The 22,882-nt window shown below is 46.1% G+C and overlaps 1 protein-coding gene across 3 annotated transcripts in view; it reads right to left on the bottom strand.

Moving 5' to 3' along the window:
- The window catches only part of SMAD9 (SMAD family member 9), a 76,906-nt gene that overhangs the window by 28,416 nt on the left and 25,608 nt on the right, over positions 1-22,882 (bottom strand). For 2 of the 3 annotated variants that reach the window (XM_050937262.1, XM_050937263.1), the window contains exons 2-3: positions 17,938-18,567; positions 10,666-10,923 (exon numbers count right to left, since the gene is read on the bottom strand). In XM_050937262.1, coding sequence (XP_050793219.1) covers positions 10,666-10,923; positions 17,938-18,349 — 670 coding nt within the window. In that variant the 5' untranslated portion in view covers positions 18,350-18,567. The remainder of the gene's footprint in view (positions 1-10,665; positions 10,924-17,937; positions 18,568-22,882) is intronic. The other variant, XM_050937264.1, reaches the window with a different exon arrangement.

Raw genomic sequence — 22,882 nt, 5'->3', positions numbered from 1 at the left:
ATCTCCACCAAGCATTCTCAAAACTACAATACCCGCACGAGGAAATAAGGAAACAGATCAACAGAGCCAGACGTGTACCCAGAAGCCTCCTACTGCAAGACAAACCCAAGAAAGAAACCAACAGGACTCCACTGACCACCACATACAGTCCCCAGCTAAAACCCCTCCAAAGCATCATCAGGGATCTACAACCCATCCTGGACAATGACCCCACACTTTGACAGGCCTTGGGTGGCAAGCCAGTCCTCGCCCACAGACAACCTGAAACATATTCTCACCAGTAACTGCACACCGCACCATAGTAACTCTAGCTCAGGAACCAATCCATGCAACAAACCTCGATGCCAACTCTGCCCACACATCTACACCAGTGACACCATCACAGGACCTAACCAGATCAGCCACACCATCACCGGTTCATTCACTTGCACGTCCACCAATGTAATATATGCCATCATATGCCAGCAATGCCCCTCTGCTATGTACATCGGCCAAACTGGACAGTTGATACGGAAAAGGATAAATGGACACAAATCAGATATTAGGAATGGCAATATACAAAAACCTGTAGAAGAACACTTCAACCTCCCTGGCCACACTATAGCAGACCTTAAGGGCAAAAAAACTTCAGGACCAGACTTAGCAAAGAGAAACTGCTGAGCTTCAGTTCATCTGCAAATTTGACACCATCTGCTCAGGATTAAACAAAGACTGTGAATGGCTTGCCAACTACAGAACCAGCTTCTCCTCCCTTGGTTTTCACACCTCAACTGCTAGAACAGGGCCTCATCCTCCCTGATTGAACTAACCTTGTTATCTCTAGCTTGCTTGCATATATATACCTGCCCCTGGAAATTTCCACTACGTGCATCTGACGAAGTGGGTATTCACCCACGAAAGCTCATGCTCCAAAACATCTGTTAGTCTAGTCTATATAAGGTGCCACGGGATTCTTTGCTGCTTTTACAGATCCAACTAACACGGCTACCCCTATGATATTAGAAACAGGAAAGCATCCTCCATTCTAATATATGCCAAGATGGAATAGAGTGCATTGGAAAGCTGAAATAAAGACCTTGTTTTCATGTTAGAAAACACAGATGTAGACCTCGATCCTGCAAACACTTAAGCATAGGAGTCAATTTATTCATGGGAGTAGTAACTTAATGGGACTACAAACAAGTAAAGTTGCACAGGTCTTTACATGTTTGCAGGACTAATAAAAGTATTTAGGTTGAAATTCACCCCTGTGCAGAGAGACAGCAAAAGACATCTGTGTCGACCTGGCTTGATGTGAGTAATTGGGCATGGGTGAGAGTTGATTTATTTGGAGATAGGATTAGAGAGGTAAATGGATCAGCAGGCTGAAAACAGCATGTCTGCACCGGCTAAGGTAAATGGGAAAACACCCAGGGAACCATTTACAATGGACAAGCTAAGTCGGAAACATAAAGATGGGGTAAAGAATAAGTTGTACATGCACAGAGCATGCTGTACAGGGATTGGTTCCTACAAAGTGACCAAGCCAATCCCCAAATGTGATGCAATGTATAGTAAATGCAATGTAATTTGTAAATGTATATAAAGGAAAGTTGCAGTGTAACTTTGGATGTGTTGTACGCCCTATACCAGGCGGTGGCAACCTTCGGCACACGGCGCATGAGAGTAATCCGCTGGCAGGCTGCGAGACATTTTGTTTACGTTGACCATCCACAGGCACAGCGCTGCCACAAATGCCGACGGTTTCCAATCCCTGCCCTATACCAACCCTCTACACTTGAATCTGATCAATTCAGCATAGCTTTGCTGTATGACAAAAAAAAAAAAAAAGAACCTGAGTGACCAGACTGGAGTCGAACTGAGTTCTCGGGGAACCCCAACACTGTGCACCACTTAAACCCTATTTAATTCCCATGAGGGCTTAAGTGGGAATTAAGTGGTACATAGGCACTGTGCCTCCGCACAGTGTATATAATTCACATATAGTGGATAAATACAGACTAACTTGTAAAGTGACCACGGAACTGGCAACACAGCAAGAATTACAGTATCCAGATTGATGTCATTATTATGTATATTTCAGCAGTGCTCAGGACCAGGGCTCCTGTCATAAACAGATAGTTAAGGGTTAATAGAACAGGAGTACTTCATGTCTCTTTTGACTGCAAAGGGTCAACAAGTTCAGTGAGCCTGGCTGTCACCTGACCAGAGGACCAATCAGGGGACAGGATACTTTCAAATCCTGAGGGAGGGAAGTTTTTGTGTGTGCTGTTAGTGTTTGTGGTTGTTCTGAGAGTGACCAGACGTGCAACCAGGTTTCTCTCCAATCTCTTTGATACAGTCTCTTATATGTCCAGACTAGTGAGTACTAGGTAAATAAGGCGAGTTAGGCTTATGTTTGTTTTCTTTATTTGCAAATGTGTATTTGGCTGGAAGGAGTTCAAATTTGTATTTTGTTGAAAGGATTTTAATTTGTACTTGTATACTTAGGCTGGGAGGGTATTCCCAGTGTCTACAGCTGAAAGACCCTGTAACATATTCCATCTTAAATTTACAAAGATAATTTTACTGTTTTTCTTTCTTTAATTAAAAGCTTTTCTTGTTTAAGAACCTGATTTTTTTTTTATTCTGGTGAGACCCCAGGGGACTGGGTCTGGATCCACTAGGGAATTGGTGGGGAGAAAGGAGGGAAGGGGGAGAGAAAGGTTAATTTTCTCTCTGTGTTAGGATTACTTTCTCTCTCAGGGAGAGTCTGGGAGGGGGAGAGAGAAGGAGGGGGAAGGTGAATTTTCCTCTCTGTTTTGAGATTCAAGGAGTTTGAATCACAGTGATCTTCCAGGGTAACCCAGGGAGCGGAAGTCTGGGAGAGGCAACGGTGAGGGAAAGGGTTTACTTTCCTTGTGCTGAGATCCAGAGGGACTGGGTCCTGGGGGTCCCCGGACAAGGTTTTGGGGGGATCAGAGTTTACCAGGCACTGGAATTCCTGGTTGGTGGCAGCGCTACAAGTACTAAGCTGGTAATTGAGCTTAGAGGAATTCATGCTGGTACCTCATCTTTTGGACGCTAAGGTTCAGAGTGGGGATTTATACCATGACAGCTCTAATGTGCTAAGTCAGTGTTTCCCAAATGGTGGTCCCAACTCATAGTGGATTGCAGAAGGGTCCAGGTAGATGGGTCGTGCATACACTGACTTCCCCTGGGCAGCAGGCAACTGTGTGGGAAGTGGGATCCAGGCATCAGAGCTGAGGAAGCACCTCTGGGACACACACTGGGTGGGTACAGGCTACTGTCTGTCCGCTTGCTGGATCTGGTTGTTTCTTCTGTGCTGTTGCTGCTGCCTGGATCCCGCTCCCATGTCTATTGGGCAGCAGTGTGGAGAGAGGGATGTGGCAGCAGCAGTGCTGAAGAAATGTCTGGAGCTAGCAAGTGGACAGTTAGCACACTGGTGGCAATCACGAACCAGCTACAATGAAAGAGGGACTATCTGGGGCTGCAAGAGGGGAACAGGGGAGCCAGGATAACGGTGGGTTCTGTGACAGGGTTAGGGGAAACCCCATCCTGTGCAGAGTGAGTGTGCCCACCTCTCTTAGGGAATTGGGGGGAAGGGGACATATGTATCTTATGTCTACGTCTCTCCCAGCCCAAGTCCATACCCTCACTCTTATCAGCAAGGCGGTGCAGCCTAGTGGCCAGAGTCCATAAATTTGCCCTTGTCAACCAGGCAGTAAGGTGTAGGGGCCAGTGTCAGTCAATCTGCCCCTTTTCGCAGGGCACTAAGGGCCAATGGCCAGAGTCGGGAAATCCCCTCTTTCTCGCAGGGCGGTAAGGCCTACCGGCCCAAATCACTACATTCGCCCCTGTTCACAGGGCTGTAAGGCTTAGCAACCAGAATCAATAAATTTGCCCTTGTCGGCAGGGCAGTCAGGCCTAGTGGCCACTACTAGACACAGAGGGAGAGGTGGCACCCCCAGCAGGGGGGTCCAGGCCCTCCCGCGCCACTGGACCCCAGCCCAGGGCCCTGGTAGTGGCCATAGCACAAGCCACTGAATCAGCAGGGGAAAGCTCTGACTGAAATGCACTGAGTCAAGGTTTCGGCTCATTCACCAGTCCATTGTTTGATTCCCCTAGGCTGCTTCCTGCCGTCATCCCTGCTGCTGTGGTCTGGGCATCCCAGTTACCTCTAGGTTCTTCGGTCTGCCCTATCTCTGGAGCCTCTGAATCCTGTGAGGCCTCCAGGGTTGTCCTGGTCTCTGCCTAGGCTGCAACATCCCCGGCTCCTAGGGTCCCAGACTTCCGCTGAGCCTTGGCTGGGGCAGGTGGCACATGTCCTTCATCCATGGCAGTCAGCCCCAGCTGAGCCGAGCTGCTCTCTTTTATATCAGTTCACCTGGAGCATGCCCAGTAGAGTACAGTGGGTGTGGCTTCCTCAACCCAAAATGTAGGAATAACCCTTCCCCATCCAGTCCAAACACTCTCCCCTTTAAGAATGGATCTGGCGGGGGCGCGGTGTGTCTTTCCTTACATTCCGTCCAAGAAAAGAAGTCTGTATTGGCGTGCGCCTTTCCAGGGTGGTGAATCACTTGGAAATCATAAGGCTATAGGGATATGTACCATTGCCAGTTATCTCATCATAGAAGGCAACTAGGTTAGTCAGGCATGTCTTGCCCTTGGTGAATCCATCCAGACTGTTCTTGATCACTTTCCTCTTCTCTAAGTGCTTCAGAATTGATACCTTGAGGATTGATTCCTTGCTCCATGATTTTCCTAGGGACTGAGGTGAGGCTGACTGGCCTGTAGTTCCCCAGATCCTCCTTCTTCCCTTTTTTAAAGATGGGCACTACATTAGCCTTTTTCCAGTCATCCGGGACTTCCCCCGTTCGCCATGAGTTTTCAAAGATAATGGCCAATGGCTCTGCAATCACAGCAGCCAACTCCTTTAGCACCCTCGGATGCAGCGCATCCGGCCCCAGGGATTTGTGCTCATCCAGCTTTTCTAAATAGTCCTGAACCACTTCTTTCTCCACAGAGGGTTGGTCATCTCCTCTCCATGCTGTGCTGCCCAGTGCAGCAGTCTGGGAGTTGACCTTGTTTGTGAAGACAAAGGCAAAACAAGCATTGAGTACATTAGCTTTTTCCACATCCTCTGTCACTAGGTTGCCTCCCCCATTCAGTAAGGGGCCCACACTTTCCTTGACTTTCTGCTTGTTGCTAACATACCTGAAGAAACCCTTCCTGTTACTCTTAACATCTCTTGCTAGCTGCAACTCCAAGTGTGATTTGGCCTTCCTGATTTCACTCCTGCATGTCTAAGCAATATTTTTATACTCCTCCCTGGTCATTTGTCCAATCTTCCACTTCTTGTAAGCTTCTTCTTTTTGTTTAAGATCAGCATGGATTTCACTGTTAAGCCAGGCTGGTCGCCTGCCATATTTACTATTTTTTCTACACATCAGAATGGTTTGCTCCTGCAACCTCGTCAATGTAAGTGGCAGTGTACTGTCTCTGGGGTTGTAATATCCAATCCATACGTCACTGGAAGGATGCCACTGCCCCATGTAACCCGAATGGCATGGTCACAAATTGGTAGAGGCCAAAGGGGGTTGGGAAGGCCATCTTTGTGCATGCAGGTCAGGGTCAGAAGGATCTGCCAATACCCTTTGGTGAGATCCAGAGTCGACAGGAACTTGCTCCCCCTAATCTCTCAAGGAGTCCATTGGGTAGGCATTGAACAGAGATATATCATTCACTTTTATAAAGTCAATACAAAACCAGATGGAGTCGTTTGGTTTCGGAACTAGGGCTACTGGGCTTGGCCACTCACAATGAGATTCTTCTATAATGCCCATGTCTAACATGACCTAGATTTCCTTCTGAATGGCCTCCCACATCTTCTTGGGCAGGGGCCAGTGGGGTTTGCATACCTTGTCCCAGTACAGTTGCAATATGACAACTCATGATGGTCATCCATCCTGTCCAAGCCGACAAGACCTCTGGGTAAGACCTCAGGAGTCCTTGGAGTTGCTTTCTCTGTGTCAGGTGTAGTCCTGCTCCTATCGCTTCAGGCCGTCCTCAAAAGGTTCATCCACCAGGGACCCTAATTCTGGTTTGGATGTGCAGGGGGATAGGGAGTGATCAGTAACGTATCCCCTGCTCCTCCAGGCTTTTAGAAAATTGACATGATACATGCACGTCTTGCGGAGCCAGTCTGGTAGCCGAACATCATAATCGACCAGTCTGATCCGCCACATGACTTCAAAGGGGCCTTGCCACTTAGCCAATAGTTTGGATTTGGTTGAGGGGAGCAGGATTAGGACCCAATCTCCAGATTCAAAGCTCCGAAGGCTTGGTTCCTTTGTTATAGTGTTGTGCCTGACTCTGTTGCGCCTTTCCAGATTCTCCCTGGCAAAGCCTCTGAAGCCTCTTCTGTAGCTGTAGCATGTGATGAACAACTCCCTTTGCCTGAGTCCCTTGCTCTTCCCAGCCCTCCTTCAGAAGGTCTAGGATATCTTAGGGCTGTCTCCTATATAAGAGTTTGAAGGGGGAGAACCCCGTGAAAGCTTGGGGTACCTCACATATGGCAAACAACAAGGCTGGGAGTAGCTTATCCTACCGTCGTATATCCTCTTCCACAAATTTGTGGAGCATGCTCTTCAAGATCTTGTTAAAAAGTTCTACCACCCCCAGATGGACGGATTGGTATAGGGATATCCTGAGGGCTCATATACTTAAAAGATGGCAGAGGTCGACCATCAATCAGGAAGTCACATTTGTCCCCTGATCCGTTAGGATTTTGCAAGGTATCTCCACCTGGGAAAAGACCTTAACGAGTTCAGTGGCTATCTTAGGGGCAGTGGCAGTCCATAACGGGACTTCTTCTGGGTACTGAGTCGCGTAATCCACAAATCACAAAGTGGTCAGATGCACTCTTTTCTAGTGGGCACACCAAGTCAAGTCCTATTCATTCAAAAGGGATCCCAACCACTGGTAGGGGAATGAGGGATGCTTTCAGCACTCTTTTCGGGCCCGTGCATTGGCACTCTGGGCATGAGGCACAATAATTCTTCACCTTCTGGTGGATACCTGGCCAGAGGAACCACCACACTACCCGTTGGCGGGTCTTTTCTCTTCCCAGGTGTCCTGCCCAGGGCACTGAATGGGTGAGGCGTAAAAGACCTTGGCGCAACTTCTGTGGGACCAGCATCTGATGGAGTACTTAGAGTCTGCAACATGTCCACCAGCCGATAGAGGCCATATTTCAAAGTGTGGGCCTTGGGGTTTTAGGGGAGACTCCTCCACTTCTTGCTCTCTAGAGGTGGCCTGTTCCCAGGCATGCCTAAGTATAGGGCCCTCTCCTTGTTCCTGAATAAAGTCACCGTCGTGTTTGAGCTCTGTCTGCACATCGTTGACAGAGGAATCCGTTCGTGTAGATGGGGATACCAGGATCTTGGCAGACCTGGAAGGTCCTTCCCCTGGGTCATCATCCCAATCCCTCCTGAGCAGCCTTCTTTTTACCCACTCCTCGCCTTCTGCCGGAGTGTCCTGGGTGGACTCTTGCAATAGTTCTAGGAATCACGGCCAGTCCCATCCCAGAATCACTGGATAGGCCAGTCTGGGGGTCACGTTCACCGAGAGATCCGCTCTTCGGTGGTATATCTCCAACGTCACTCACGCAGTAGGATACAAATGTAGGTCTCCATGGACGCACTGGACGTAGATGGGGGTTCCACGTGGCTCAAGATTGGGAACAAGATCACCCCGGATGAGAATTTGACTATAGCCGGAGTCGATCAATGCCGTCGTAGGAATCCCTTCTATGAGCACCAATACCCCAAGTTTCCCTGGGCCCCTCTTTTGGGCCCGTGGGCTGGCTACCCACCCAGACCTGCCCATAATTGCATTCCATGTAGGAGCAATCCCTCTTGACCACATTCATAACAACAGTCTCTCGCTTCTCTGGGCAGCGTGTCTATTCAAGTTGGCTCAATCCCAACAAGTGGTGTCTCTTCCTGCCGTGTAAGTCCTCAGGTGGTGGTCAGTTTCTCATTCGGGTCACAGGTCCTGACGGGGGCTCCTGATAAACACTGCAGTCCTCCCAGAGGGGCCAAGTGGGGTTCCCCCCGCTGGCTGGTTTCTCCCCCCAGGTTTCTCCATCTTGCGGGGTTCAGGGTTCCGTAGTCTCAGCTGCCAAGTAATCTTCCATCAGTCCAACCACTCCCATAAGCATTGTGGGGCGGTGTCTATGCACCACTACTTCCCTCCAGCACGAACGATTTGGGTGAACTGCTCCAAAGTTACAGCTGAGCACCGGACCGCTGGTTGGCCCCTAGCCATCACCAAGCACACTCCTGAAGACACTGAGCCACTGCTCGTGGCCTACCCCCTGCAAGTACTGTTCCTGATGAAAATACTGGAGGTAGGTCTCTGGGCTGATACCTGTCTGGTCTAATATGGCTGTCTTCACCTTTTCATAATCCAGGGTGTCCTGGGTGTCCAGGCTGCAGTAGGCCGCCTGGCCTTGGCCCTGTTAAGTAAGGGGCTAGAAGGGTGTTCCAGTGTCCTGCTGGGCATCATGCCGTGCTGGCCACTCATTCAAATGTCATGAAAAAGGCTTCAGGATCATCCCCAGGCCCCATCTTTGTGAGCCTTAGGAGGAGGCCAAGTGATAGAAATCCCAGCTGAGGGTCCGCTAGAGGGCTGACTGACGGTCCGCCTGGCCACAGTAATGCTGCCATTTGTTGGACAAGCCTTTCCTGGTGAGCTTGCTGCTGGGCAGCCAACTCCAGCATCATCTCCTGTTGGTGGCTCGTCACCTGTTGCAACAGCTGGGCGTATTGCTGCTGTTGCTGTGCAGCCTGTTGCTGCTGGCTTCCTAGGAGCCATTTCAAAATCTTATCCGAGTCCATTACTCCAGTAATCTTGGGTCACTAGCACGTCAGGGCAATCAAGGAGAAAATCCGTACTCCCCTCGGATCTACTGGTTTTAGGCCTCTCCTCAGGCCTGGGGCACTGCCCACATTCTCCACCATGTGTGACAGGGTTTGGGGGAAACCCCGTCCTGTGCAGGGCAAGTGGGTCTGCCTCTCCTAGGGAATGGGGGGCGGGGGAGTATGTATTTTAAATCTATGTCCCTCCCAGCCAGAGTCCATGCACTCGCTCTTATCGGCAGGGCGGTATGGCCTAGTGGCCCAAGTCTATACATTTGCCCTTGTCAATTGAGCAGTAAGGCGTAGGGGCCAGTGTCAGTCAATCCAACCCTTTACACAGAACAGTAAGGCCCAATGGCCAGAGTCAGGAAATCCTCTCCTTTTCACAGGACAGTAAGGTCTACTGGCCCAAATCACTACATTTACCCCTGTCCACAGGGCTGTAAGGCTTAGTGACCAGAGTCAATAAATCTGCCGTTGTCAAATGAAAAAAGGGTTATGCAGTTACCCAAACAGCTATTGCATATTTTGAAGGTTCCTGAAATTACCACAGCCTTTTTAAAAATTAAATTCAGCTGTCCCTGACTAAATCGCAATCAAATAATTTTGTCTCCAATTCAGAATTGCGTATGCTCGGATATGCTAAAATGCAGATTAAGCCACTTACATTTTCAAGTGGTTTTACAAGCTTTCAGGATCAGCTGAATTGGCAGGACATCCACACAGTGTAATTTACGACAGGCCTCATCTTCCAAGGATACCAGTATAAATCAGGAGCAGCTCCATTGAAGTCAACAGTTACTCAGGTGTAAAACCACAGTGAGTGAGAAGAGAGGCCCTACATATACCCTGTCATTCTGGGGAGTACATCAGTGAGGTTGTGGAATATGAGCTAAAATGATTAAAGATGCAAAAAAGAAACAACAGAAAATGTAGGAAAACAAAATCTTTCTATGTCCATAGTGTCGGATTATAAATAAATAAAGGACAAATGAAAACATTAAGGACAGGAATTTAAATGCTCAAAAGTCAAGACATTCAAAAGTTAAGATGCAAGATTACATGAATTACATCCATGTAAACCCAAAGTTGAAATCAACAGATTTACACTGGTGTAACACGAGCAGAATCTGAGCCAAGATTTCTGTAGTGATGTTAATTTGGAGTTGTTTCACATGGCATATGTTGAATACCACGAGTATCAATATACTCCTAGAAACTTTAAAAGGTAAGAGGTTCACAATATGTGCAACATGAATGAGTGAACTTTACAAAGAAGGAAACCTCGGTGCTGACTGAGCATCCTCTGAAGTCAATGGGAGTCCCTCCATCATCTGCAGTGGGTGCTGGATCAGATCAGTTACCTTTTTAATTTCCTGAATTAAGTCTTTCTATTCATGAACTTCAAGTGACATCAACAAATGTCTTCGTATTTTACTTTCCCTGTTTCCCTCACCCCCGTTCCCCCCAAGAAAAAGTCCAAACCTATTGAACTTGGGGAGTTCACAAGCTCCACTGACTTTCCTGCTGGAGTTTCTAAGTGCCTTGAGAGCTACTGGGTTTGCCAAGAGCTCACAGACAGTATTAAAGGAAAGCCTCATTCGATTTCTTTTAATCTATTCAGCCTCCTAACAGAGCATGTCCATCTTTTGATTCAGCCTCCAAACACCATGTAGGATCTCCTCCTGCATTCACATTCACTGCCACGGGTGGGCATCTGGAGACCATCGTTGCCTCTTACCTGTGAGCTGATAAGGACTTCCTGGTCCAGAAGAACTTCCTGGAGAGTTAGGATAGCTGATGCTGCTGGGTGACTGAGAGAACATGTTACTGGGTGATGATGGAAAAGGGGTGCAGGGAGTTTGCTGAAAAGAATCAGGATAGGTGGCATTATGTGGCATCAGAGGCTCATTGTGGAGGGAAGCACTCCGGAACTTGGCAAGGAGGCTGAGATGTGGGTTAAACTCACTGTGTCTTGGAACCAGTACTGGAGGCAACACTGAAAGTAAAAACAAGAGAGTACAAGTTTTAGTCAAACATCCACTCTAGCGTGCTGTATCTCTTTCTGCATCTGAGCAACACACCACACTACCAAAACATCACTTCACATATACTATTCCCTGAATGTTGCTATGAATGTGTTACAAACATATTTTAAATACCCTTTACCAGAGTCCTCACAGTGTGGTGTTGTTACAACTCAGTTCATCCAGCCCCCTTCTTTGAAACTAGAGGATAATAAATCTGCTCAGCAACTGAGCTTTCTTCTTTCTTCAGTGGTAACACTACCATTCCTTACACAATATGACTAAAGCTTTCAGACAGCAGGCCCAGTTCTGCAGCTGCTACATGAACAAAACTCCAACTGTCTTCACCAAGGAGAGATAGTATGCATACACACATACCGCCCACCCCCCTAAAATAATGGAAGTGGCACATTTATACCTATTAAAATTACAGCTCCCACAATCTCTTTTCTGGGATGCTGAGGAAGCCAGAGATTTGCACAACACTCTTGAAAAGCAGGATTTGTCAAACTCAGAGCCCACTTTAATAATAAATAATAATATCTGGCACTTTTCAGGTATAGGGATCAGTATAACTATCTGAATTTTACAGATGAGAAAATGGAGGCATGGAGAGGTTAGAGGCCAGATTTTAAAATGTATTTAGGTACTTGAAAATACACACAGGTGTCAAGTAGGATTCGCCTATAGCAATCCTTCCCGAATATCAATTCTTTTATTTGTTCTGGTATTTCAACCTAGGTCCGGAGAAACAGGGGAGTCATGATGCTCACGGTGGAATCCATGTAAGAACAGCAGCAAGACAGACTTGGATATATATGGTTGCTAACAGCATAGCAGTCAGTGAATGCACCGTAAATGCCTAGAATAACCTTGTGTGCACTCTAGTCCAAGGACTAACCCTACCAGCAAGGGTGAAAATTATCCTGTACTGCTATGTTGCTCCCAAGGTCACGCCCCCAGCAATGGAAAGGGACAGAGCTGTGTGCTGTATTTAATGATAGCAAATTGTCAATTAATTTTCCATTGAATAGATTTTCATGAATGTAACTTACAATTACCTTTTTTGTTAGACTTCCTTGTGTCACATCATTCTCTCTCTTTTCTGTGAAAAATGGGGGTGCAACTTTTCCTGTCTGTAGCATCTGTTGTTTTTAAATTTTCCTTCCCTCTCTCTTCATATTGTGTTCTTTTTCTTGCCCAACATTGTATCCACTAGATTCCCCCCAGATATTCTGTTTCTCCTGTCTTCAACATTTGCCACCCCCTAAGATCTTCCATAGAATCATAGATTATTAGGGTTAGAAGGGACCTCAGGAGATCATCTAGTCCAAACCCTTTCTCAAAGCAGGACCAATCCCCAAATGGCCCCCTGAAGGATTGAACTTACAACTCTAGGTTTAGCAGGCCAATGCCCAAACCACTAAGCTATCCCTCCTATATCCTATTGCTCTTTCATAACTTATCCCATCCATCTTTTCCTATCTCCTGCCTCCCCCAACACTCCCACCCACCCACTGACACATAACACCCAATAGCCTGAGGACTGACTATTATGGGATGGAGTAGGGAAGGGATTCATTGTCCAGAGGCAATGCCCAAGAGAAAAGCCAGCTCCTCAACTAGTGGGAAACAAGAAAGGCACTGGGATGCCTACCAGGGTGCTGTCCACAGTCCTACTCTAGGACTCCATCTGTCTAATCCGCCTCTTGCCTGAATGTGTCCAATAAACTGGAATCCTCCAGCCTCACACCAATCCCCTCTGGCTGCTGGAAAGAAGGAATATTCTTTTCAGTTCCTCTCTCCTGGTTGTGATGAGTTTGGGTTGGTGGTCCCCCGCCCCCTCATCCATCTCCATCTCCTTACTGTGATGCGTCTCTGCTGCTCAACCTCTCCCTTAGCTGCTGGGGTTTAAAAAAAAAGTCTTCTTTCTCCAATGAATAGCTCCAGTGCTTGATTCTGCTGCTCTTCAGAATCTCCCCAAGCAGGAACATGAAACTGACCTGACTTTCGTCATTTCCTGGCGGCCCACAGGGTTCACAGCAGCCAAAAAGGGGGTGGCCGTGGTGTTTTCACTGTACTGCAGTTTGTGGAAGCTCTGAGCAGGAGCAGTCACACTGCAGTAGCCTGTCTATAGACTTAGGAAGCTAGCACTGGATCACTTGTGCTCTCTGTATTTAGAAGGTTTTCTTTGCACCATGAGGACTAGAAACAATTCTTTGCCTAAATGACCCCTGACAGTCTGCAGGTGCTGATGACACTTGCCAGGGAAGGCTTCCTACATGCCCACGATAAGTGGGCAAGGAGAGTTTCCAAGCCTTGCTGCTCCATAAGCTTGTTAAACTGTTATATCCAGCTCCGACTGGCACATCCACACTTCTCCAGTGCACTGCTTCTGTCACATCACACCATCTTTCTGCTGCCTATGCCATACTGCGCCTAGAGGAGTGAAGCTACTGGGGTAGCAAGGAGAGTGGAGGTTTTTTCCATTTGTGGCTAGTGAATCTCCAGAGGCTCCTTATTCTCCCTGCTCCTTTGCCCGCAGATGCCATTCTCTGAATCCTAAGAGGTGGCCATGCTGGAGACAGGGTAACCAGAGGTCTGACACTGAATCCCTGTCTGACCCCATCACACCCAGTCTGTGCAAGTGATTTACCTAAATCATCTCTACTCACCACTGTTCCTTTGCCCTAGCTTTTGTCTAATATCTGTAGCTGACCCTGTGGGGGTATATTAGTCCTCCTGTGCATTATAGGAGTATGCCAATGGGCCTTTAGCACAGCTGGCAACTAATGGGCTGATCCCCCGAGTCCTGCCCTTGCTGCTTCTGGACTAGTTTCTTTGTTGGTCATTGTCTTCCCCCCTCATCTACTGCGCTAGGGCTCGCTGAAAACCTGGCCAGGCACCCGCTGAAGACAGTTGTGTGGCACTCTGAGCACTGACACGTGCACCTGCCTGTTGTGCCTGTGGCTGCAGTTGCTAATGAGCACAACAAATGAAGGGTACAATCGGTGGCGGTTTAGCCACTGTGCCAACAGGGCCCATGCCCAGGGGCCCCAGCAAATTGGGGCGTCCACGCGCACCCTGGCACTCCTGCACTCTGATCCCACTCCCCGACAGAGGCTTGCCCTGCTCCACCTGGCACTCCTGCCGGGGCGTGGGGGGAAGCCCCCGCACCCAAACCCCACTCCCCAGCAGCTGTGCTGGATGGGCAGGGCATGGCAAGCCCCCGTACCCTCCAGGAGCTCCAGGCGGGAGGGGGAATCCCCCACACTCCAACCCCATTTCCCTGGCAGGAGCGCAGGGAGGGGGTGGGGGGACTGCAGGTGGAAGGGGTAGGGAGGGGCCCCCACTTGCTCTGGCCCAGGGCCCCCATAAACCCCTAATCCGTTTCTGGGTACAACAGCATATCTTCAGGTTCTGACCCTGTGCACAGCTGCAGAGGTTTACACTTTTGAGTGTGCAGTTCTAGATGAGATTCCTCCCTTCTCTGAACTTTCCCTGTGTCCTTGATCATGGGCAACCCTACAGTAACAACAACATGTAACATGTGAAGGGGGGAAATGGTCAAGAGACACATTTCAGTTTTAAGGTTCACAAGGATTCAAATAAAAGCAGCAAAGAATCCTGTGGCACCTTATAGACTAACAGATGTTTTGGAGCATGAGCTTTCGTGGGTGAATACCCACTTCGTCAGATGCATGTAGTGGAAATTTCCAGGGGCAGGTATATATATGCAAGCAAGCTAGAGGTAACGAGGTTAGTTCAATCAGGGAGGATGAGGCCCTGTTCTAGCAGTTGAGGTGTGAAAACCAAGGGAGGAGAAACTGGTTTTGTAGTTGGCAAGCCATTCACAGTTTTTGTTTAATCCTGAGCTGATGGTGTCAAATTTGCAGATGAACTGAAGCTCAGCAGTTTCTCTTTGCTAAGTCTGGTCCTGAAGTTTTTTTGCTGCAGGATGCCCACCTTAAGATCTGCTATAGTGTGGCCAGGGAGGTTGAAGTGTTCTCCTACAGGTTTTTGTATATTGCCATAATATCTGATTTGTGTTCATTTATCCTTTTCCGTTATCTCTAGCCTGCTTCTTGCTTGCATATATATACCTGCCCCTGGAAATTTCCACTACATGCATCCGACGAAGTGGGTATTCACCCACGAAAGCTCATGCTCCAAAATGTTTGTTAGTCTATAAGGTGACACAGGATTCTTTGCTGCTTTTATAGATCCAGATTAACACGGCTACCCCTCTGATACATAAGGATTCAAATAGTTTCACAGGGTCCTTTTCACTCTTGGACCACAGCCACTTTTCCATGCTAAACACCATATAAATACTGTGGAGTAGATTTTTAGGCAGCGCACTGGCTTGGGAGTTACCACATCTTCCTTTCTGGTCAATGAAACTCATTTATAGTGAGTCAAAAGTTCACCTTTGCTGCTGCTGCAGATAGCAGCACTGCATATTAGAAACTCCATTATCTGTCATCCAGTACACAGAGTGATCTCATTTAAAAATAATAGAGCAGGCAGTTTTTACATTATTTTAAAATTGCAGTTTTGGTTGGCAGTAATCCATTTCTAACTCAGCCTTCTGACCTGGAGAATGGGGAACGACTCTAGCCACCCAATCCACCTCCTCTAAACTGGAAGGATTACTCTCTATCTCCAAGTGTCAGTCCTGCAAATCAAGGGGATGTTTTCAAAAACAGGGAAGTGACAGTGGTGCTTTCTAACAGCACCTACTGCGCACTGGGCCAAAGTCACTGCCTGGATTCCACTAGCAGTTGTGGGCTTGGGGAAATTTCACTGGAGGGAGGCTGGTAGTGGCAGAAGCCACAGGCAACCTATGTTATGTCGTTCGACATACGTCACAAAGTTGACGAGGTGGCCTGAGGGGGGAGAGAGGGGTCAGTGCATCTCGAGTTCCAGACTGAGGCTTAAGAGTTGGTCTCCCTGGTGGATATCTACTGCCCCTTCTTTCTCCTTCCCCCCTCTGCCATGGGGAGTCCTGTCTTTGGGATAGGAGGAACTCACTGAATAAATCAAAATCACTGCTTTTGAATTTAAGTTATGGATTGGAGTACAGAATGGGTCACTCAAGAGAAGGGACAACAGAATGGGAACAATGGAATTTATGGGAAGAGTGAGTTGAAAAATAAAGGACATTTGAGGAGATCAATATAGCATAGCAGTTCTGTGACCATCACTGGGTTTATTAGTGAACAATCCAAGATGCAGTTTCTTTAGCTCTAAGGCTAAGATGCAAAGAAACTCATACAAGCCTACAGGAACCACAGTTAGACATGAAGAGTGTTGTATTTTTCTGTAGCTAACCAAAATTGTTATTTAAATGGATTGCAGCCTAGACAATTGGGAGCTGTCACATTTTGTTCAAAGGAGAGGAGTGCCCGACACCAGGACCAGATACTGACAGAGCCTGACCCTTAACCCTCTGGGCTTAAGGGCAAAGACAACAAACTTCAGAGCTCCTGCAGCTGTAACCAGAACTGTCACAGAATAATAGCTGTTAGCAGACATTGAATAGATCATAAGATCTGCACTGTTCATGATTAATATACTGATTTAAATGGAATTACTCCGGACTTACACCAGTGCGAGAGGACAATAAAGCCAACAACCTTTCAAAAGCAAAGATACACAAAATTAGGGTGACCAAATAGCAAGTGTGAAAAATCAGGACAGGGGATGGGGGGGTAACAGGCGCCTATATAAGAAAAAGCCCTGAATATCGGGACTGTCCCTATAAAACTGGAACATCTGGTCACCTTACAGAAAATGGATACTATCTTAGTGTCTTTTTGAGATTATTTGAAAAGCTTATTTTAGTAAATCATTACATCGACCACTTCCACCCAAATTAGACAACTATCAATTCACCTGTAAGATTTAGACAAAACAAATGTTTTTAGAAGTTCAGATCCATTTCAGAGTGAGAGCTCAGTTTTAAAGCAAGGAACATCAGGAAGGGGAGCAGGCATTGTTGCATTAATGTTAATAAATGCCTCTCTCTCTCTTAAATTATACGAAACAGTAATAAAAGAAAAATTCCATGGTTCATTTTATCTGATCTTAATGTCAATTCAAAGTTTGGGACTGACAGAGGATCATCAATGGCGGTACCTGGTTTACAGTTACTAACGACAAACCCTATTCACTAGTAAATTGCCACAAGGCCAGGATTGGGCTCAATAATTTTACAATCATTGTTCAGCAGTTTCATTGCCACACAAATCCAACAACTTGATCACATGATAAAGGCAGGGATTTACAATACAGGTTGACATCTACCCTGAAGAGGATCCTCAGCAGAAAAATTTAAAGTTGCATGTGGACTTGGTGGGGAGGGGGGGGTTTTGAATAGAACTGTCCACTCAGCTACAAAAAACTCACAACGGCAGGACAACAGGTATTTTAAGAGGCCTTGACTGATCTAAGGTCTAGGATCTTTGGTGCACCTTCATAACAATTAATCCATCCCTGTGGATCCACTCTAATCTTTAAAAAGGCCATTTACTGTGGATTAGTAAATCAGTTTTTGTCCTTTTAGAGTTGGGCAAAAATCCAGCCAGGATGGAGAGACTCGTTTGTGCCTAATTTCATGCTAATGGGCACAACAATGCCAGCACATTAGCTAGTGAGGTTCTCAGGGAAGCTAGCACCCAATACATCAAAGGAAAAAAGCTTTCAGCACCCTGGACAAGTTCCTGATGTTTGATTCTCCTCTCACACTTCAGTGGGATTTCCTTGTATCCTACCAGAAGAGAGTAGAGCCCCTTGTCAATCACAATTATGGGCAGAAGCTAAATCTGGGATCCCTTTCAGCAGAAAAGACAGCTGATTTTTCCAGCTGAACAGAGCCTTCTTTGTTATGGATTTCACAATAGGACTAGTTATGATGCACCAAGCACAGACGTTTCACCCAAAGAGCTGATATATAATTATATAATTTTCCGCCGATATATTACCTGGGGTCTCCACCCGCCGGTAATGGTAGGGGTTGATGCAAACTTCTTTCTGCTTCGAGCCAAATGGGAACTCGCAACATTCCAGTGGTTTCAATTCATGGTGAGACTGTAAATCGGGCCAACGCCACACTCGGCAATAGATGACATGGGGCAGCCCCTTGCGATGAGACACCTGCAGCCTCCCATCCAAGGAGCGTGGGATTGTGACACACTTACTGGGCTGGCCAGGACAGCTCAGAGCCCTCTCAAGTTCTTCCATAGCGCCTTTCTTCTTCTTCAGTTTCTTCACCAGGGAATCCACAGCCTTCTCTGCCCACTTCTCCTCTTCATCTCCTTGCTTCCAGCCCAGCAGTCTCTTCACTGCTGGGCTGGTGAAGGAGAACAATGAGCTAATAGGGGTGCTGGAGTGCATAAGAAGCAAAGATTGTGTGTAAGTGTAAAGAGAAGCACAAATCTCTCTGCTGCTTACAAAGCTTGAGTGAAGTCTTCACAATATTCAGATGGGCAGCTGCCTTCACAGAAAGTCTCTTTCCCACATAACAGTCTTCCTAATCTTAGACACAGCTTGAGAATATTCCAGCTGGGTGGGACTCAGACCTCTCCACAATACCGAGAAAATGTCGATCAAGCCTGAAACAATAACAAAATCCATAGTTACGTTTAATACGTCTGCTGACTTACGTTTTTAATAAAATTAGATAAAAAGAGAAGTAAGTTCAAAAGTGTGTTTACTTTTCACTCTGCTATTTTGGGCCCAATGCTATCCCTGGAAGCTGGTCCCTTGGTTTTTAGATTTCTCTAACGTTAGACTGAGCAAAGAGTCTAGTCACTTACAGTCAGCTTCTAGTGAATTCACTTCCTGTTTTCCTGTGGTCAGCTTCTTGAGGGCCCTCCTTAAAGCATGGGAGGTGGAGGACCTCAAGAAGCTGACCACCACAGTGACTGTGCCCAAGCAAGTCTGTACACCCTGCACCCCACAGGGCTCTGTACCTCAGAGCTTTCTTCTGTGGACAAGAAGAAAAGGACATTTGTCATGCAGCCCTAAATCACAGTGGTCTTTGTTGTTGCCCGTATGACCCTACTTGCCCAACAGATGTACATGACAAGCACTGGGAGCAAAGACTTATCATGAAAACACGAACAGCATAAGTGAATTGAAAACAGGGAGGAAGAAACACATTCACGCGTGCAAAATACACACATGCTTATTTCAATGCCATAGTGCCAGTCTCTGTGCTATGTTATAAATGAATTCAACAAGCCAGAATGATTTATCAAAAGAAAATTGAGTAGCTGATAAAGCAGAGAACTGTAATTGGTCTACATTTTTGTGTAATGACTGGATCAGTTTACCAAATAAATGGCCTGGTCCTTCCAGGAAGTGTTGAGTGCCCTCAACTCCAATTGACTGATGCTCTGCACCTCTTAGAAGCAGGCCCTAAGGCCTGTCTGGAATCAGTTAGGCAAGGCGGAGATCTCCTTAATGAGGCTTTGATCCTTAATCTGTTCAGGATCTATTAACCAGGGGACCTGGCTACTTAGGGAAAACAGGGGTTTAAAAAGCCAGTGCCTAAGCAACCAGAGGAGCAAGGAAACAGAAGCATAAACAGAGGAGTTCTGAGAAGAGGCGAGAGAGCCAGATCCACCGAACGTTCTCTAAACTTAGGCCAATAAACCACTCCCCACCCAAACCATGATCCCCCCTCCACTCCCCAAAACAACCAACAACCCCAAAAAAGCTGCAGGAGTAAAAAGAATGCAGGCAGAAGTCCAGCAGCAGACTACCCAGTTTATTGCATGGAATGTAGCATGTATGATTACCTGCTTTGTGGGCAGGTACTATATGTGTGCATTCAGTGCAATGTGCTCATGGCCCTCAGAAACTGTGTATGGGCTCTTGAGCAGAGTGGTTGAACTAGAAGAGCTAAGGGAGACAGAGAGAGACACAGATGTGAGTTTCTGGGACACAACAGAGTAGTCCTACCCTCAGTCTCACAGCCTCTGTGCTGTTGAGGATGAAAGTCTCAGGGAAGGAGAACATCAAATGAAGTGGAGGGAAAGAATTCCATAGTTGGGACCTTCCTTCCAGATAATGTCGTGGTATCCTCCTGTGCTGAGGATACCTCCCCAGAGATGGAATACCAGTCATTGGGAAGAGACCAGTATTAGTAATGGGGGGATTCGATCTTTAGAAATATAGATAGCTGGGTTTGTGGTGACCAAGACAACTGCATGGTGAATTGCCTGCCGGGTACAAAGACCGTGGATCTCAAGACACCTAGACAGGTTTATAGGCAGTGCTGTGAAGGAGCATGGTACATGTATGCACCAATGACAGAGAAGGATAGGAAATAGGTCCTGGAGGCCAATTTGAGGCTGCTAGGTAAGAGACTGATGTCCAGAACCTCCAAGGTAACATTCTTTGAAATGCTTCCAGTTCCATGTGTAGGGCCAGCTAGACGGGCAAAACTGTATTAGGAGATAATGGTGTAGGGAGAGTTACAGGTTTATAAGAACTGTGGAATATTTGGGAAAGGAGGAGCCTAAACCAAAACGGAACCAGATTGCTGGCATGTAAAATTAAAAAGATCATAGAGGAATTTTTAAACTACGGGCTGGGGTAAAGCTGACAGGTGCAGAGGAGCACACAGTTTGGACAGAGACATACCATAGGGGAGGCTGTATTAATTAGGATTCTCTATATCCTAGTAAAGAGAAGAGGATAGAATTTGATAATACAGATAGGAACTGCAGAGAAAAAAAGTCATATGACAAAAAGTCCCATTCAATTACATCACGTGGAAAGAAGACAACTGAAAGGTGACAAATTATATAAAAGTGCTTGTATACAAATGCTAGAAGTCTAAATACTAAGATGGGTAAACTTGAGTGCCTAGTATTAAGTAAAGATATTGACAGAATAGGCATCACAGAAATTTGTTGGAATGATGACAATCAACGGGACATGATAAAACCAGGGGACAAAAATATGTAGGAATTACAGAGTAGGTTGTGCTGGTGAGGGAGTGGCAGTATATGTAAAAGAAAGCATAGAGTCAAATATACTAAAAATCTTAAATGAATCAAACTGTACCATAGAATTTCTATGGATAGAAATTCCACGCCTGAAGAGTACAGAAGTAGGAATATACTACTGGTGAACTGACCAGGCTGGCGATGGTGAGTGTGAAATGCCTGCGGGGGCTAGAGAGGATATAAAAATAGAGAACTCAATAATAATTGGGGATTGCAACTATCTCCATATTGACTCAGTACATGTCACCTCAGGAGAGGATGCAGAGAGAAAGTTTCTAAACACCTTCAATGACTGCTTCTTGGAACCCACAAAGGGAGAGGCAATTCTTGATTTAGTCTTAAGTGGAGCACAGGATCTGGCCCAAGAGGGTGAATGTAGCTGAACCACTCGGTAATAGCAACTGTCATATAATTAAATTTAACATTCGGAAGGAGTGGGGGGAGAGAGAAATACCAAAGGAGACCAGCACAGTAACATTTAATTTCAGAAAGGGGGACTACCCAAAAATAAGGAAGCTAGTTGAAATACAAATTAAAAAAGGTACAGACACAACAGTGAAATGCCTGCAAGCTGCATGGAATTTTGTTTTTAAAAAAACACCATAATAGAGGTTCAAACTAAACATACTCCCCATTAAACAAACAAAAAAAAAAAACAGGAAAAAAGCCAGCCCAAAATGCCACCATAGCTAAAAAACCAGAGTAAAAGTGGCGGTTAAAGGCAACAAAGCATCTTCTAAAAACTAGAAGTCAAATACTACTGGAGGAAAACAGAAAGAAGCATAAATTCTGTCAAGTCAAGTGTAAAAGTAAAATAAGGCAGGTCAAATAAGAATTTGAAGAAGAACTAGCAAAAGACACAAAAACTAATAGTAATTTTTTTTAAGTACATCAGAAGCAGAAAGCCTGCCAAACAATCTGTGAGGCCACTGGACGATCAAGGTGCTAAAGGAGCACTCAAGAAAGACAATGCCATTGCAGAGAAACTAAATGAATACTTTGCATCAGTGTTCACCGCAGAGGATGAGAGGGAGATTCCCACACCTGAGCCATTTGTTTTAAAGATGACAAATCTGAGGAACTGTCCCAGATTGAGGTGTCAATAAAGGAGGTTTTGGAACAAATTGATAAATTAAACACTAATAAGTTTCCAGGACCAGAAGGATCTCAAGTATAAAACTGCAGAACTACTTAGCGTGGTATGTAACCCACCCCTTATATCAGCTTCATGTGATGCCGATGCTTAAAAAAAAGACTCTAGGGGAGATTCTGGCAATTACACACTGATAACCCTAAGATCAGTACCAGGCAAATTGGTTGAAACGATAGTGAAGTACAGAATTATCCAAAACATATATGAATACGATTTATTGGAGAAGAGTCAAGACAGCTTTTCTAAAGAGAAATCATGCCTTATCAATCTACTAGAATTCTTTGAGGGAAGTCAACAAACATAGGCACTAGGGTGATCCAGTGGATATAATGTACTTGGACTTTCAGAAAGCCTTTGACAAAGTCCCTCATGAAAGGCTCTTAAGCAAAGAATGCCGTCATGAAATAAGAGGGAATGTCAGTATGGATCAGTAACTGATAAAAAATAGAAAACAAAGAGTAGGAATACATGGTCAGTTTTCAGAATAGAGAGAAGAACCAGCAGTATCCCCCAAGGATCTATATTGGGATCAGTGCTGTTCAACATATTCATAAATGATTTGGGAAAAGGGGTAAACAGCGAGGTGGCAAAGTTTGCAGATAATACAAGATTAATCAAGATAGTTAAGTCCAAAGTAGTCTGTGAAGAGCTACAAAGGGATCTCACAAAACTGAGCAACAAACTGGCAGCTGCAGTGGCACAGGAACCAGCAAACAGAGCTGTAAACAGGGGAGTATGAGTGGGAGTTTACAGGGT

The sequence above is a fragment of the Gopherus flavomarginatus genome, chromosome 1 (genome assembly GCF_025201925.1).
Source record: "Gopherus flavomarginatus isolate rGopFla2 chromosome 1, rGopFla2.mat.asm, whole genome shotgun sequence".
NCBI lineage: Eukaryota > Metazoa > Chordata > Testudines > Testudinidae > Gopherus > Gopherus flavomarginatus.
This window is presented reverse-complemented; position numbering and strand designations above follow the sequence as displayed.